The sequence below is a fragment of the Scyliorhinus canicula genome, chromosome 1 (assembly GCF_902713615.1).
Source record: "Scyliorhinus canicula chromosome 1, sScyCan1.1, whole genome shotgun sequence".
Classification (NCBI taxonomy): domain Eukaryota; kingdom Metazoa; phylum Chordata; class Chondrichthyes; order Carcharhiniformes; family Scyliorhinidae; genus Scyliorhinus; species Scyliorhinus canicula.
This window is the reverse complement of record NC_052146.1, coordinates 309,369,395-309,385,646: the sequence shown is the minus strand read 5'-3', so window position 1 is coordinate 309,385,646 and position 16,252 is coordinate 309,369,395. Positions and strand designations below refer to the sequence as shown.

Genomic DNA, 16,252 nt, shown 5'->3' with positions numbered 1-16,252 from the left:
TCTCTGAGCTATTTCAGTGAGATCAGATCCAATCACCGCCTGTTACCAGGCAGAGCACAGACGTTTGAGCCAATTCATTGGCCAACATCCATATCGATCAAACTGAGTCATCGCTGAAGCCGGCCAGTCTCCAATCACCAGTCTTAAACAATACAGCCTTCTGGATCCTGCTGTTTGAATGAAAGGAACAGGCCACAGTGTCTCTCTGCTTGAATTAAACTGGGAGGCTGCCTTAAAGGCACAGGTCCATAAATCATCTGTAAATCAAAAATAAAAGAAAGGGGAAAACGAGGGAATAGGCAGGGAGCAAACGAGAAGGAACCTGACAAGCCTGAAAAGGTTAGAGTCTATTATAAAGGATGTGACAGGAGGGCTCTTACAAAATATCAACGGGATCAGGTAAAGGCAACATGCATTTATGAAAAGGAAATCATGTTTGACAAACGTATTGTCCACCCGATCAGAAATGCTGATTGGGTGGAGAATAGAACGTCGGCCGGAAAACAGGATTGGGCGGTGGGCTTCAGACCCGAGCCCAGTCTCCGCTCCCACACCACCACCCATGGCGAGCTACCCGGCAGCGGGGACATGCACAGTGTTGATGTATATGTATCCGTGTGCAGTGAAGGGGCTGGAAACTGGATTCTGCCCCCCCCCCCCCCCCCCCCCCCGCCCCGGGCATTGCTCCGACCCCCCCCCCCCCTCCCCCCCCCGCCCCGCGCATTGCTCCGACCCCCCCCCCCCCACAGTGAGAATTACGCTGGGTGGACTTTGGTGTACGTAAGCCCAAGTTCAGCCCTGATGCAGTGGGGTCAAGGGGGTCCTCCCATTGCTAATGTGCCACTCTGCCACTGTCAGGCCACAGGACAGGTTTCACCGAGGGTCCTGGGGTGGGTGGTTGGGGCTCAGGTTGTGGGTGAGAATTCGAGCCCAGGATCCTCCCCTGGGATGGAGGTCCCTTCCAGATCTGGACTCGATCATCCTTGGCACGGTGACCTCAGGCAGCCCTCTGCTCAACAATATCATCCTGGTCAGACTTTGTAAACTCTGAAGTGGCCTCCTCAGTCTGAACTCCTCTTCCTGACAGGCCTGATGAGCAGGCCAGGCTGCTCAGTGAAGAATCAATGCAGAAACACTTTCCCTTTCCAAAAATCTGCTTCCTCAGATAAAAGCCTTTAAAACAGCAGCTTTTTGAAGTGTCAGAGGCTTCCTGGAAAGGCCAGAACACTTGAAAAGTCTTCAAATCCTCAGAGATCCTTTAACTATAGAACTATAGAACAGTACAGCACAGAACAGGCCCTTCGGCCCTCGATGTTGCGCCGAGCAATGATCACCCTACTCAAACCGACGTATCCACCTTATACCCGTAACCCAACAACCCCCCCCACCCCACCCTTAACCTTACTTTTTAGGACACTACGGGCAATTTATCATGGCCAATCCACCTAACCCGCACATCTTTGGACTGTGGGAGGAAACCGGAGCACCCGGAGGAAACCCACGCACACACGGGGAGGACGTGCAGACTCCGCACAGACCGTGACCCAGCCGGGAATCGAACCTGGGACCCTGGAGCTGTGAAGCATTTATGCTAACCACCATGCAACCGTGCTGCCCTATGAAATGCAAAGCATCCTTTCAATTTCGCAGAGCTGTGATTGACAGCCTGATGGCTTAGGCACAGCTGCTCGGGAGTTTGCTTATTTATCGTTCCCTTCCTACTTGACACAGAAGTCGTGTCAATGCCAGATTCATCAGCCGCATTCACAAGACAGCCCCGAACGTCACCCAAGCACAACGCAACACCATCCGCGCTCTCAAAACCAACCGCAACATCGTCATCAAACCAGCAGACAAAGGAGGGGCCACCGTCAAACTGAACAGAATGGACTACTGCAAAGAAGTATACCGACAACTCGACAACCAGGAACACTACAGACAGTTACCCGCAGATCCAACCAAGGAACACACCCGCCAACTCAACAGACTGATCAGGACCCTGGATCCAGACCTTCAGAGCACCCTACGTGCTCTCATCCCACGTAATCCCCGCATTGAAGATCTCTACTGCCTCCCGAAAATACACAAGGCCAACACACCAGGCCATCCTATCGTTTCAGGCAATGGGACCCTGTGTGAGAACCTCTCTGGCCACATCGAGGGCATCTTGAAACCCATCGTACAAGGTACACCCAGCTTCTGTCGCGACACGACGGACTTCCTACAGAAACTCAGCACCCATGGACCAGTTGAACCAGGAACATTCCTCGTTACAATGGATGTCTCGGCACTCTACACCAGCATCCCCCATGACGACGGCATTGCTGCAACAGCCTCAGTCCTCAACACCGACAACTGCCAATCTCCAGACGCAATTCTGCAACTCATCCGCTTCATTCTAGATCACAACGTCTTCACCTTTGACAACAAGTTCTTCACCCAGATGCATGGAACAGCCATGGGGACCAAATTCGCACCTCAATATGCCAACATCTTCATGCACAAGTTTGAACAAGACTTCCTCACCACACAGGACCTGCAACCGATGTTATACACCAGATACATCGATGACATTTTTTTCCTTTGGACCCACAGCGAAGAATCACTGAAACGACTACACGATGAGATCAATAAATTCCATCCCACCATCAGACTCACCATGGACTATTCTCCAAATTCTGTTGCATTCTTGGACACACTCGTCTCCATCAAGGATGGTCATCTTAGCACTTCACTTTACCGCAAGCCCACAGACAACCTCACGATGCTCCACTTCTCCAGCTTTCACCCGAAACACATTAAAGAAGCCATCCCCTATGGACAAGCCCTCCGTATACACAGGACCTGCTCAGACGAGGAGGAGCGTAACAGACACCTACAGATGCTGAAAGATGCCCTCGTACGACCGGGATATGGCGCTCGACTCATCGATCGACAGTTCCAACGCTCCACAGCAAAAAACCGCACCGACCGCCTCAGAAGATAAACACAGGACACCACTGACAGAGTACCCTTTGTTGTCCAGTACTTTCCTGGGGCGGAGAAATTACGACATCTTCTTCGCAGCCTTAAACACATCATCAATGAAGATGAACATCTTGCCAAGGTCATCCCCACACCCCCACTACTGGCCTTCAAACAACCGCGCAACCTCAAACAAACCATTGTTTGCAGCAAATTACCCAGCCTTCAGAACAGCGACCACGACACCACACAACCCTGCCAGGGCAATCTCTGCAAGACATGTCAGATCATCGACATGGATACCACCATTACACGTGGTAACACCACCCACCAGGTATGCGGCACATACTCGTGCGACTCAACCAATATAATCTACCTCATACGCTGCAGGAAAGGATGTCCCGAAGCGTGGTACATTGGCGAGACCATGCAGACACTGCGACAACGAATGAACGGGCATCGTGTGACAATCACCAGGCAGGAATGTTCCCTTCCAGTTGGGGAACACTTCAGCAGTCAAGGGCATTCAGCCTCTGATCTCCGGGTAAGCTTTCTCCAAGGCGGCCTTCAGGACACGCGACAACCCAGAATTGCCGAGCAAAAACTTATAGCTAAGTTCCACACGCATGAGTGCGGCCTCAACTGGGATCTTGGATTCATGTCGCATTACATCCACCCCCCACCATCTGGCCTGGACTTGCAAAATCCTACCAACTGTTCGGGCTTGAGACAATTCACACCTCTTTAACCTGTGATTATCCCTCTCCCTGGATCTGCAATGATTTGATTACTTGCAAATGCTCGCATTCCAAGCATTGTCCAGCATCTCTGACTTTGTCTGTATAAATGTTTCTGGAACATACCTCTCCATTCACCTGAGGAAGGAGCTGCGCTCAGAAAGCTCGTGTTTGAAACAAACCTGTTAGACTTTAACCTGGTGTTGTAAGACTTCTCACTGTGCTCACCCCAGTCCAACGCCGGCATCGCCACATCCTTCCTACTTTGAATGCATCTCAAGTACCCAGCTTTGATGCTAACCACAATGTTCACAACCACTCTTGTTATGATTCACAGCTCCTGACCACGTCAAAACCATTAAGTGGTTTCACTTCCTCTTTTGTAAGAGCAGAAAGCGCAGCGACAGACAAATACTGCGTACACTTTTGTTCTCCTTACCAAGAAAGGCTATACTTTCCATTGAGGGAGTGCAGCGGAGGTTCACCAGACTGAACCCTGGGATGGCAGGACCATCGTATGAGGAAAGAATTGGTTGTCTGGACCTTTGTCGGCAGCATGGTAGCACAAATTGATAGCACTGTGGCTTCACAGCGCTAGGGTCACAGGTTCGATTCCCCGCTGGGTCACTGTCTGCGCAGAGTCTGCACGTTCTCCACGTGTCTGCGTGGGTTTCCCCCGGGTGCTCCGGTTTCCTCCCACAGTCCAAAGATGTGCAGGTTAGATGGGGTTGGCCATGCTATACTGCCCTTAGTGACCAAAAAGGTTAGGAGGGGTTATTGGGTTACAGGGATAGGGTGGAAGTGAGGGTTTAAGTGGGTCGGTGCAGACTCAATGGGCCGAATGACCTCTTTCATGCACTGTATGTTCCATGTTCTATGTTTTTATTCACAGGAATTTCGAAGAACGGGTGTAACAGAGTTATTTATTTGACTCCAAACAGAAATGCCGGCTAATTATTAATTCTGCTTAAGGTTATCAGAACATTAACATTAACCAGGAGATTAGCTGCCAGGTCACTTTAGTTAATGCATCTCTTTATCCATCGCAGTAAATATGATCTGACAACATCATAATGCCAGGTTCCTAGAGAAAGAAGCACTTTACTGATTAGATTCCATCCATTCTCCTGACTCACAGAAAATCTATTTTTCTCTGTCCTCACATTCTGGTGGATCTTGGGGCTGGTTTAGCACACTGGGCTAAATCGCTGGCTTTTAAAGCAGGCCGGCAGCACGGTTAAATTCCCGTACCAGCCTCCCCGAACAGGCGCCGGAATGTGGCGAATAGGGGCTTTTCACAGTAACTTCATTTGAAGCCTACTTGTGACGATAAGCGATTTTCATTTTTTCATTTCATCTTTTCCGCTCTCATCAAGGCCTTCAGATCTGAACTGGACAGTTTCCATATTTAGGTTTATTATACTCCTTGCTTTATACTCCAGGCCTTTACGTATAAAGTCCAGGGTCACATGGCCCACATGCCTTTTTAACCACTTTCTAAACCTGATTGACCATATTCAACAGTTTGTGATTCTCTTACATTTATCAAATAATGTAACTCAAAATGTCAATTTGTGAAGGAAATCATGGCCGGAGTTCTCCGGCCATCGGAATTCTCTTTCCTCGCCAGCAGCGTACACCCACTGTGGGTTTTCATAGAATTTACAATGCAGAAGGAGGCCATTCGGCCCATCGAGTCTGCACCGGCTCTTGGAAAGAGAACCCTATCCAAGGTCAACACCTCCACCCTATCCCCATAACCCAGTAACCCCACCCAACACTAAGGGCAATTTATCATGGCCAATCCACCTAACCTGCACATCTTTGGACTGTGGGAGGAAACCGGAGCACCCAGAGGAAACCCACACACACACGGGGAGGATGTGCAGACTCCGCACAGGCAGTGACCCAAGCCGGAATCAAACCTGGGACCCTGGAGCTGTGAAGCAATTGTGCTATCCACAATGCTACCGTGTTGCCCGGCAGTGTGGGCTGGCTTCAATGGTAAATCCCATCGGCAATCGGCAGGAAGAGGGAATCTTGCCGTCAGCAGATGGCACACCGCCGGGAAACACGCGGCTGGGGGATCCGGGGAATCCTGCGCAGTACCTCATTTTCATAAGTTAAGCAATGCAACCTTATCCCTCCATGTCCCCAGACAGCCTGTCACAAAGATTAACCAACACTCACCAAAGACACATCCGTTAGCAACAATTCCCTTCACAATGAAGACTTTTGAAAGAAATTGGGAATGTGCGGAGACAAGGGGTGGGATTCTGCGTTCCGCTGCACCCGCTTTCGGGTGCGGTAAACCCCCGCCAACAGCAGGATCCTCCGTCCTGGCAGCCGGCCAGTGGGGGTTTCCCGTTGTACGCACCCCCACGCCGTTGGAGAAATCCACGGGCGTGAGTGCACTGCCGGCGAAATGACGAATCCCGCCGGCGGAGAATCCAGCCCAAGGGGTTAGAGACATCTTCAAAGACCATCTTCACCTTGAGGGGTTGGAATGGCTTTAATATCCTCTATTTTTACTGGGATTGGGCCATATGTCCTGTTGCACATTGATGGCACATTTCAGACGGTTGAACACCGATCTTTCATCGCGTACCACTTTCATTAATAAATGCAAATTGGGGACATGTTTTTGCTTTGTTTCTCCCACACGTGGTACATTGCCGGGAGTTTGCACTCGCAATTGTCACCCGTGTGTGTGTGTCTGTGTGTGTGTGGGGGGGTGGGGGGGGGGGGTGGTCTCAGAGTGTGTGGTGGGAGGGCATTACTTTTGTTTTAAAGAGGCCGCTCCGCTCTCTGGAAACCTGACTTTGCTGGCTCAGGACCCACCCGTCAACATGAGGTCAAGCGGCACGTCTCCGGGATTGGTTAATCTGAGTGCTGGGCAATATGGGGAGAGAAGGCAGCTGTGAAGCTGGAGAGCTGCACATCACTTTTCTCACCTGGTCCAACACTTAGAAGAAAGAAAGGAAAATTCCGCCCATCATCTGCGATACAGCAGCACCCGGGAACAGAGTTTACGATGCGCACCCTCCCCCATCACATCCTCTCCCATCACACCAGTGCCTTCACATTCACCCCATCAATCCCTCCTTGTTGCCCCCATTCCTTTCCACCCTCACTCGACACACTCACATCTGCCCCGCCACGTCCCCCACCACCAAGTTTTGTCGACATCTCAAACCGCGTGTTCAATGCCAAATTATCACACCCAGTCTCAATCTCCTCCTCGAACTAAATCCCAGAGAAATCTCTCATCACATCCTGAGTTTATCGAAGGATAATTCAGGGCTGCTTCTTCCAAGCTTCGATCAAGCTCCTGATTTGGAAATGCTGGGGTTGGAAACATTTCGAGAGGAATAGTTTGACTGAGGGACTTGCAGATGCCCTTTCTTGGCCTATTGAACTGTCCTTAGATCTCGTCAGTGCTTTCACATGGGTTTACCAGGAATCCTCTACTTTGACCTGTTAAACCCAAGACTGGATTAGGATGATTGCTGTGTCAACAGGTTACTCATTATCCTTAGTTATCACAAATAAGAATGTCATTAACTAACCTTGCACAAAAACAGCTTTGTCATCTTCCTGAGTCAGGACCTCTCATTTGGGAAACAGCTCTGTCATTTACCTCCGACTCTGAGCGGTGATTCCCATTCTTGCTCTGCTCCTCCGGCATTCACCATCAACCATGGTAAGAATCTTCATTCTGAAGTACAACTCGTGTCAGAGAGAGAGAGAGAGAGAATGGACATGTTACTGAGAGTGTTTGTGAGCATTTGTAAATGTGAATCGGAAACAGAGTAAAATCTAATTGGAGGTTCAGACTGATTATGTCAATTCATTCTGTGGAGAGAGCTTTTACAAGAGAGAAGGGGCATTTATAGGAGATTTTTAAAACATGAAGGGTTTTGACCAGAGTGAGAGGACCCCCACAGGGTCAGAAAATCGCCCGCGGCCGGCGTAAATCCCGCCCCCGCCGTGGCCGGAATTCTCCGGCACCTGGGAATCGGTGGGGGCGGAAGTCGATGGGCCGAAGTCTCGCCGCTGTCAGGCCTCTCCCTCCGGCGTGGATTAAACCACCTCTGGTGCCGGCGGGAACAGGTGGCGCGAGTGGGCCCCGGGTCCTGGGGGGGGGCGCAGGGCGATCTGACCCTGGGGGTGCCCCTACGGTGGCCTGGCCCGCCATCGGGGCCCGCCAATCAGCGGGCGGGCCTGTGCCGTGGAGGCACTCTTTTTATTCCGCCGCTGCCACGGCCTCCACCATGGCGGAGGTGGAAGAGACCCCCCTTACCGCACATGCGCTGGGATAACGTCAGCAGCCGCTGATGCTCGGGCGCATGCGCGGACTCACGCCGGCTGGCGAAGGCCTTTCGGCCAACCGTTCACTCCGGTCGGTGGGGTGCCAACCACTCTGGCGCGGGCCTAGCCCCTAAAGGTGCGGAGAATTCTGCACCTTTGGGGAGGCCCGACGCTGGAGTGGTTCTCGCCACTCCGTCCTGCTGGGACCCCCCGCCCCGCCGGGTAGGGGAAAATACTGCCCAAGGAGTGGACCTTTCAGCCCCTCAAGACTGGTCTATTATCCAATGCACCCATGGCTGATCTTGTTCCCAATCCCACTTTCCTGCCCTATTCCTTAGTATCCAAAAATCTATCCACTTCTGTTTACAATATCCACAACTCTCCCTGGTTCCAATGATTCACAACTCCTTCAGTGAAGAGATTTCTCCTCAGCTCAGTCCATAATTGGATGATATCTTGGACCGAATTCTCCGCTTCCTGATGCTGGCAGAGAGAATGGCAATTGGGCGGAGAATAGTGCCCGATGGGAAAGTCACATACCGACTCCATGCTCCGATCCCTCGCTGGCACCCATACTGATGTTTGTGCTCCCTGCCGGCAGGTCCATGGAAAACCGTCACTTGCATGGATTTCAATGTCATTAGCGGGTTGGACATTTGAAAATGAAAATCGCTTATTGTCACGAGTAGGCTTCAATGAAGTTACTGTGAAAAGCCCCTAGTCGCCACATTCCGGCGCCTGTCCGGGGAGGCTGGTACGGGAATCGAACCGTGCTGCTGGCATGCTTGTTCTGCTTTCAAAGCCAGCGATTTAGCTGAGTGAGCTAAACCAGCCCCTGGTTTCATGCATTTCGTGCTCTGATTCTCTGAGGCGAAGTCACGCGAGCAGGAATTGCTGAAAGTATTTACAAGCGGGCCCAGGCTGTTGAGGGGGAGGGGTAGGCTTAAAAATCTCTCAAATTGTTGGGCTTTCTGGGGGGATGACTGCCTGGGTTGGGGGAGAGGAGCGGGTAATGACTTGCTCCAAGTCCTTGGACACGGGATGTCCCATTGGGGATCGGGGTGTCCCCCTCGGGATCGGGGTGTCACCCTCGGGATCGGGGAGTCTCCCCTCGGGATCGGGGTGTTCCCTCGGGATCGGGATGGCCTGGCTCCGAAGCCATTGCTGCAGTTTGTGTTTTAAACACACCCCCTTTGCTGCTGCTTCCAGGCCCCTGGCTGCTCACTCTGCTGACTGCTCCCTGTGTCCTGCTCCCTGTGTCCTGCTGACTGCTCCCTGTGTCCTGCTGTCTGCTCCCTGTGTCCTGCTGTCTGCTCCCTGTGTCCTGCTGTCTGCTCCCTGTGTCCTGCTGTCTGCTCCCTGTGTCCTGCTGACTGCTCCCTGTGTCCTGCTGTCTGCTCCCTGTGTCCTGCTGTCTGCTCCCTGTGTCCTGCTGTCTGCTCCCTGTGTCCTGCTGTCTGCTCCCTGTGTCCTGCTGTCTCCTCCCTGTGTCCTGCTGTCTGCTCCCTGTGTCCTGCTGTCTGCTCCCTGTGTCCTGCTGACTGTTCCCTGTGTCCTGCTGTCTGCTCCCTGTGTCCTGCTGTCTGCTCCCTGTGTCCTGCTGTCTGCTCCCTGTGTCCTGCTCCCTGTGTCCTGCTGTCTGCTCCCTGTGTCCTGCTGACTGCTCCCTGTGTCCTGCTGACTGCTCCCTGTGTCCTGCTGTCTGCTCCCTGTGTCCTGCTGTCTGCTCCCTGTGTCCTGCTGTCTGCTCCCTGTGTCCTGCTGTCTGCTCCCTGTGTCCTGCTGTCTGCTCCCTGTGTCCTGCTGTCTGCTCCCTGTGTCCTGCTGTCTGCTCCCTGTGTCCTGCTGTCTGCTCCCTGTGTCCTGCTGTCTGCTCCCTGTGTCCTGCTGTCTGCTCCCTGTGTCCTGCTGTCTGCTCCCTGTGTCCTGCTCCCTGTGTCCTGCTGTCTGCTCCCTGTGTCCTGCTCCCTGTGTCCTGCTGTCTGCTCCCTGTGTCCTGCTGTCTGCTCCCTGTGTCCTGCTGTCTGCTCCCTGTGTCCTGCTGTCTGCTCCCTGTGTCCTGCTGTCTGCTCCCTGTGTCCTGCTGTCTGCTCCCTGTGTCCTGCTGTCTGCTCCCTGTGTCCTGCTGTCTGCTCCCTGTGTCCTGCTGTCTGCTCCCTGTGTCTTGCTGTCTGCTCCCTGTGTCCTGCTGTCTGCTCCCTGTGTCCTGCTGTCTGCTCCCTGTGTCCTGCTGTCTGCTCCCTGTGTCCTGCTGTCTGCTCCCTGTGTCCTGCTCCCTGTGTCCTGCTGTCTGCTCCCTGTGTCCTGCTGTCTGCTCCCTGTGTCCTGCTCCCTGTGTCCTGCTGACTGCTCCCTGTGTCCTGCTCCCTGTGTCCTGCTGTCTGCTCCCTGTGTCCTGCTCCCTGTGTCCTGCTGTCTGCTCCCTGTGTCCTGCTGTCTGCTCCCTGTGTCCTGCTGTCTGCTCCCTGTGTCCTGCTCCCTGTGTCCTGCTGTCTGCTCCCTGTGTCCTGCTGACTGCTCCCTGTGTCCTGCTGTCTGCTCCCTGTGTCCTGCTGTCTGCTCCCTGTGTCCTGCTCCCTGTGTCCTGCTGTCTGCTCCCTGTGTCCTGCTGTCTGCTCCCTGTGTCCTGCTGTCTGCTCCCTGTGTCCTGCTGTCTGCTCCCTGTGTCCTGCTGTCTGCTCCCTGTGTCCTGCTGTCTGCTCCCTGTGTCCTGCTGACTGCTCCCTGTGTCCTGCTGTCTGCTCCCTGTGTCCTGCTGTCTGCTCCCTGTGTCCTGCTGTCTGCTCCCTGTGTCCTGCTCCCTGTGTCCTGCTGACTGCTCCCTGTGTCCTGCTGTCTGCTCCCTGTGTCCTGCTGTCTGCTCCCTGTGTCCTGCTGTCTGCTCCCTGTGTCCTGCTGACTGCTCCCTGTGTCCTGCTGTCTGCTCCCTGTGTCCTGCTGTCTGCTCCCTGTGTCCTGCTGTCTGCTCCCTGTGTCCTGCTGTCTGCTCCCTGTGTCCTGCTGTCTGCTCCCTGTGTCCTGCTGTCTGCTCCCTGTGTCCTGCTCCCTGTGTCCTGCTGTCTGCTCCCTGTGTCCTGCTGACTGCTCCCTGTGTCCTGCTCCCTGTGTCCTGCTGTCTGCTCCCTGTGTCCTGCTGTCTGCTCCCTGTGTCCTGCTGTCTGCTCCCTGTGTCCTGCTGTCTGCTCCCTGTGTCCTGCTGTCTGCTCCCTGTGTCCTGCTGACTGCTCCCTGTGTCCTACTGTCTGCTCCCTGTGTCCTACTGTCTGCTCCCTGTGTCCTGCTGTCTGCTCCCTGTGTCCTGCTGTCTGCTCCCTGTGTCCTGCTGTCTGCTCCCTGTGTCCTGCTGTCTGCTCCCTGTGTCCTGCTGTCTGCTCCCTGTGTCCTGCTGTCTGCTCCCTGTGTCCTGCTGTCTGCTCCCTGTGTCCTGCTCCCTGTGTCCTGCTGTCTGCTCCCTGTGTCCTGCTGTCTGCTCCCTGTGTCCTGCTGACTGCTCCCAGTGTCCTGCTGTCTGCTCCCTGTGTCCTGCTCCCTGTGTCCTGCTGTCTGCTCCCTGTGTCCTGCTGTCTGCTCCCTGTGTCCTGCTGTCTGCTCCCTGTGTCCTGCTGTCTGCTCCCTGTGTCCTGCTGTCTGCTCCCTGTGTCCTGCTGTCTGCTCCCTGTGTCCTGCTCCCTGTGTCCTGCTGTCTGCTCCCTGTGTCCTGCTGTCTGCTCCCTGTGTCCTGCTGTCTGCTCCCTGTGTCCTGCTGTCTGCTCCCTGTGTCCTGCTGTCTGCTCCCTGTGTCCTGCTGACTGCTCCCTGTGTCCTGCTGTCTGCTCCCTGTGTCCTGCTGTCTGCTCCCTGTGTCCTGCTGTCTGCTCCCTGTGTCCTGCTGACTGCTCCCTGTGTCCTGCTGACTGCTCCCTGTGTCCTGCTCCCTGTGTCCTGCTGTCCGCTCCCTGTGTCCTGGAAATGTTCCCAGAGACGCTGGTCATTCGGGAGCCCAACAATTTGGGAGATGCTGTCTCACTGCCCACCCTCATACCCCCAGCTGTTTTGCCAAGGGGATGGGCACGGCCAGGCTCAATCAGGGGCCCACTATATGCTGGCACTTCCCAGAAACTCAGTCCCACTGCAGGGGAAACAGGGGAATAGCAGAGCTCAGCCCAAACAAAGGGCACTCGCACCGTGGCCTTTGGCACCCTCCCTGGCACACTGCCCCTCTCAGGGCAGAGGCTTTACTGCTGACCCCCACCCCTCAGGACCACAAGCCATCTGCTCCTGATGGGGCTGGCAGCGCTGACTGCCTCTGCCTCCTGGGCACTGGTCAGGAGGGCAGGCATCAGTCCGTGACCCACCCTGGGGTGTCCCTCCTTACCTCACTGGCATCGAGCAGTGGCTCCGTCTTGGACTCCTGCAATCAGGCGGCAGATTTTCTCAGAGGCATCGTCATGGCTGCAGTGAGTGTGTGGTGAGTGTCTGTCAGGGCTGGTCGTTGGGAGATCTCTGCGTCAGGTCTTTGAACATAGAACATTACAGCGCAGTACAGGCCCTTCGGCCCTCGATGTTGCACCGTCCTGTGAAACCCCTCGAAAGTCCCTCTGCACTATTCCCTTATCGTCCATATGCCTATCTAATGACCATTTGAATGCCCTTACTGTTGGCGAGTCCACTACTGTTGCAGGCAGGGCATTCCACGCCCTTACTACTCTCTGAGTAAAGAACCTACCTCGGACATCTATCCTATATCTATCACCCCTCAATTTAAAGCTATGTCCCCTCGTGCTGGACATCACCATCCGAGGAAAAAGGCTCTCACTGTCCACCCTATCTAATCCTCTGATCATCTTGTATGCCTCAATTAAGTCACCTCTTAACCTTCTTCTCTCTCACGAAAACAGCCTCAATCCCTTCAGCCTTTCCTCATAAGACCTTCCCTCCATACCAGGCAACATCCTAGTAAATCTCCTCTGTACACTTTCCAATGCTTCCACATCCTCCCTATAATGTGGCGACCAGAACTGCACGCAATACTCCAAATGCGGCCGCACCAGAGTTTTGTAAAACTGCAACATGACCTCATGGCTCCAAAACTCAATTCCTCTACCAATAAAAGCTAACACACCGTACGCTTTCTTAACAACCCTCTCGACCTGAGTGGCAACGTTCAGGGATCTATGGACATGGACACCGAGATCTCTCTGCTCGTCCAAACTACCAAGAATCTTACCATTAGCCCAGTACTCTATCTTCCTGTTATTCCTTCCAAATGAATCGCCTCACACTTTTCTGCATTAAACTCCATTTGCCACTTCTCAGTCCAGCTCTGCAGCTTATCTATGTCCCTCTGCAAGTTGGGAGATCTCTGCGTCAGGGCTTTGGGAGATCTCTGGGCGCGATTCTCCGCACTCACGACGGGGCGGAGAATAGCGGGCGACGTAAATTTTTACGTCCACGCTGGTCCGACGCCCTCCCGCTATTCTCCCCCCCCCCCCCCCATGCCCGCCTCCCGACACGAATCGCTGCCCGCCATTTTTTTACGGCGAGCAGCGATTCACCCCTGGCCGATGGGCCAATTTCCAAGGCCTTTGCGGCCGTTTTTATGAACGTAAAACACACCTGGTCTGACCGTTCATAAAAACGGCCGTAAAGTCCCGATCTGGGGAACCATGGCACCGATTGGCACGGCAGTACCACGGCCGTGCCAAGGGTGCCATGGGCCCGTGATCGGTGGGCACCGATCACGGGCAGCGGGTACTTACCCCGCGCACTCTTTCTCCTTCCGTCGCCCGCTGTATCCATTCGCGGGGCGGCTGAGGGGCATAACGGCCCGCGCATGCGCGGGTTTCACGCAAATGCATGATGACGTCATCCGCGCATACGCGGCTGACGTCATCTGATGCGTCAGCCGTCGCTAACTTTGGCGCGCGGGCTTAACGAAATTCATTAAGCCCGCGATGCCGGAGTTCACGGCCGCGAGATGCTAGCCCCCACCGGGGACCAGAATCGGTTCCGGGTCGGGGGGGGCGGAGGCTGGCGTCAAACCCGCCCATTTTTGAAGCCAGCTTCCCGAGTCTTCGTGACGCGGGAGAATCGCTCCCTCTGTGTCAGAGCTTTGGGAGATCTCTGTGCCAGGGCTTTGGGAGATCTCTGTGCCAGGGCTTTGGGAGATCTCTGTGTCAGGGCTTTGGGAGATCTCTGTGTCAGGGCTCTGGGAGATCTCTGTGTCAGGGCTTTGGGAGATCTCTGTGTCAGAGCTTTGGGAGATCTCTGTGCCAGGGCTTTGGGAGATCTCTGTGCCAGGGCTTTGGGAGATCTCTGTGTCAGGGCTTTGGGAGATCTCTGTGTCAGGGCTTTGGGAGATCTCTGTGTCAGGGCTTTGGGAGATCTCTGTGTCAGGGCTTTGGGAGATCTCTGTGTCAGGGCTTTGGGAGATCTCTGTGCCAGGGCTTTGGGAGATCTCTGTGTCAGGGCTTTGGGAGATCTCTGTGTCAGGGCTTTGGGAGATCTCTGTGTCAGGGCTTTGGGAGATCTCTGTGTCAGGGCTTTGGGAGATCTCTGTGTCAGGGCTTTGGGAGATCTCTGTGTCAGAGCTTTGGGAGATCTCTGTGTCAGGGCTGGTCATTCGGAGATCTCTGTGTCAGGGCTGGTCTTTGGGAGATCTCTGTGTCAGGGCTTTGGGAGATCTCTGTGTCAGGGCTTTGGGAGATCTCTGTGTCTGGGCTTTGGGAGATCTCTGTGTCAGGGCTTTGGGAGATCTCTGTGTCAGGGCTGGGCTTTGGGAGATCTCTGTGTCAGGGCTTTGGGAGATCTCTGTGTCAGGGCTTTGGGAGATCTCTGTGTCAGGGCTTTGGGAGATCTCTGTGTCAGGGCTTTGGGAGATCTCTGTGTCAGGGCTTTGGGAGATCTCTGTGTCAGGGCTTTGGGAGATCTCTGTGTCAGGGCTTTGGGAGATCTCTGTGTCAGGGCGTTGGGAGATCTCTGTGTCAGGGCTGGACGTTGGGAGATCTCTGTGTCAGGGCTTTGGGAGATCTCTCTGTCAGGGCTTTGGGAGATCTCTGTGTCAGAGCTTTGGGAGATCTCTGTGTCAGGGCTTTGGGAGATCTCTGTGTCAGAGCTTTGGGAGATCTCTGTGTCAGGGCTTTGGGAGATCTCTGTGTCAGGGCTGGTCTTTGGGAGATCTCTGTGTCAGGGCTGGTCTTTGGGAGATCTCTGTGTCAGGGCTTTGGGAGATCTCTGTGTCAGGGCTTTGGGAGATCTCTGTGTCTGGGCTTTGGGAGATCTCTGTGTCAGGGCTTTGGGAGATCTCTGTGTCAGGGCTGGGCTTTGGGAGATCTCTGTGTCAGGGCTTTGGGAGATCTCTGTGTCAGGGCTTTGGGAGATCTCTGTGTCAGGGCTTTGGGAGATCTCTGTGTCAGGGCTTTGGGAGATCTCTGTGTCAGAGCTTTGGGAGATCTCTGTGTCAGGGCGTTGGGAGATCTCTGTGTCAGGGCTTTGGGAGATCTCTGTGTCAGGGCGTTGGGAGATCTCTGTGTCAGGGCTTTGGGAGATCTCTGTGTCAGAGCTTTGGGAGATCTCTGTGTCAGTGCTTTGGGAGATCTCTGTGTCAGGGCTGGGCTTTGGGAGATCTCTGTGTCAGTGCTTTGGGAGATCTCTGTGTCAGGGCTTTGGGAGATCTCTGTGTCAGGGCTTTGGGAGATCTCTGTGTCAGGGCTTTGGGAGATCTCTGTGTCAGGGCTTTGGGAGATCTCTGTGTCAGGGCTTTGGGAGATCTCTGTGTCAGGGCTTTGGGAGATCTCTGTGTCTGGGCTTTGGGAGATCTCTGTGTCAGGGCTTTGGGAGATCTCTGTGTCAGGGCTGGTCTTTGGGAGATCTCTGTGTCAGGGCTTTGGGAGATCTCTGTGTCAGGGCTTTGGGAGATCTCTGTGTCAGGGCTGGTCTTTGGGAGATCTCTGTGTCAGGGCTTTGGGAGATCTCTGTGCCAGGGCTTTGGGAGATCTCTGTGTCAGGGCTTTGGGAGATCTCTGTGTCAGGGCTTTGGGAGATCTCTGTGCCAGGGCTTTGGGAGATCTCTGTGTCAGGGCTTTGGGAGATCTCTGCGTCAGAGCTTTGGGAGATCTCTGTGTCAGGGCTTTGGGAGATCTCTGTGTCAGAGCTTTGGGAGATCTCTGTGTCAGGGCTTTGGGAGATCTCTGTGTCAGGGCTTTGGGAGATCTCTGTGTCAGGGCTTTGGGAGATCTCTGTGTCAGGGCTTTCTGAGATCT

At 54.3% G+C, this 16,252-nt stretch overlaps 2 protein-coding genes across 2 annotated transcripts in view; both read left to right on the top strand.

Moving 5' to 3' along the window:
• chrna2b (cholinergic receptor, nicotinic, alpha 2b (neuronal)) overlaps positions 1-4,632 on the top strand; it is a 31,510-nt gene extending 26,878 nt beyond the window's left edge. The window contains exon 6 of the mRNA XM_038796207.1: positions 4,594-4,632. Within this exon, the coding sequence (XP_038652135.1) occupies positions 4,594-4,632 (39 nt within the window). The remainder of the gene's footprint in view (positions 1-4,593) is intronic.
• A 2,502-nt stretch (positions 4,633-7,134) lies between these two features.
• LOC119976704 (L-gulonolactone oxidase) overlaps positions 7,135-16,252 on the top strand; it is a 103,233-nt gene continuing 94,115 nt past the window's right edge. The window contains exon 1 of the mRNA XM_038817418.1: positions 7,135-7,404. Coding sequence (XP_038673346.1) covers positions 7,402-7,404 — 3 coding nt within the window. The 5' untranslated portion in view covers positions 7,135-7,401. The remainder of the gene's footprint in view (positions 7,405-16,252) is intronic.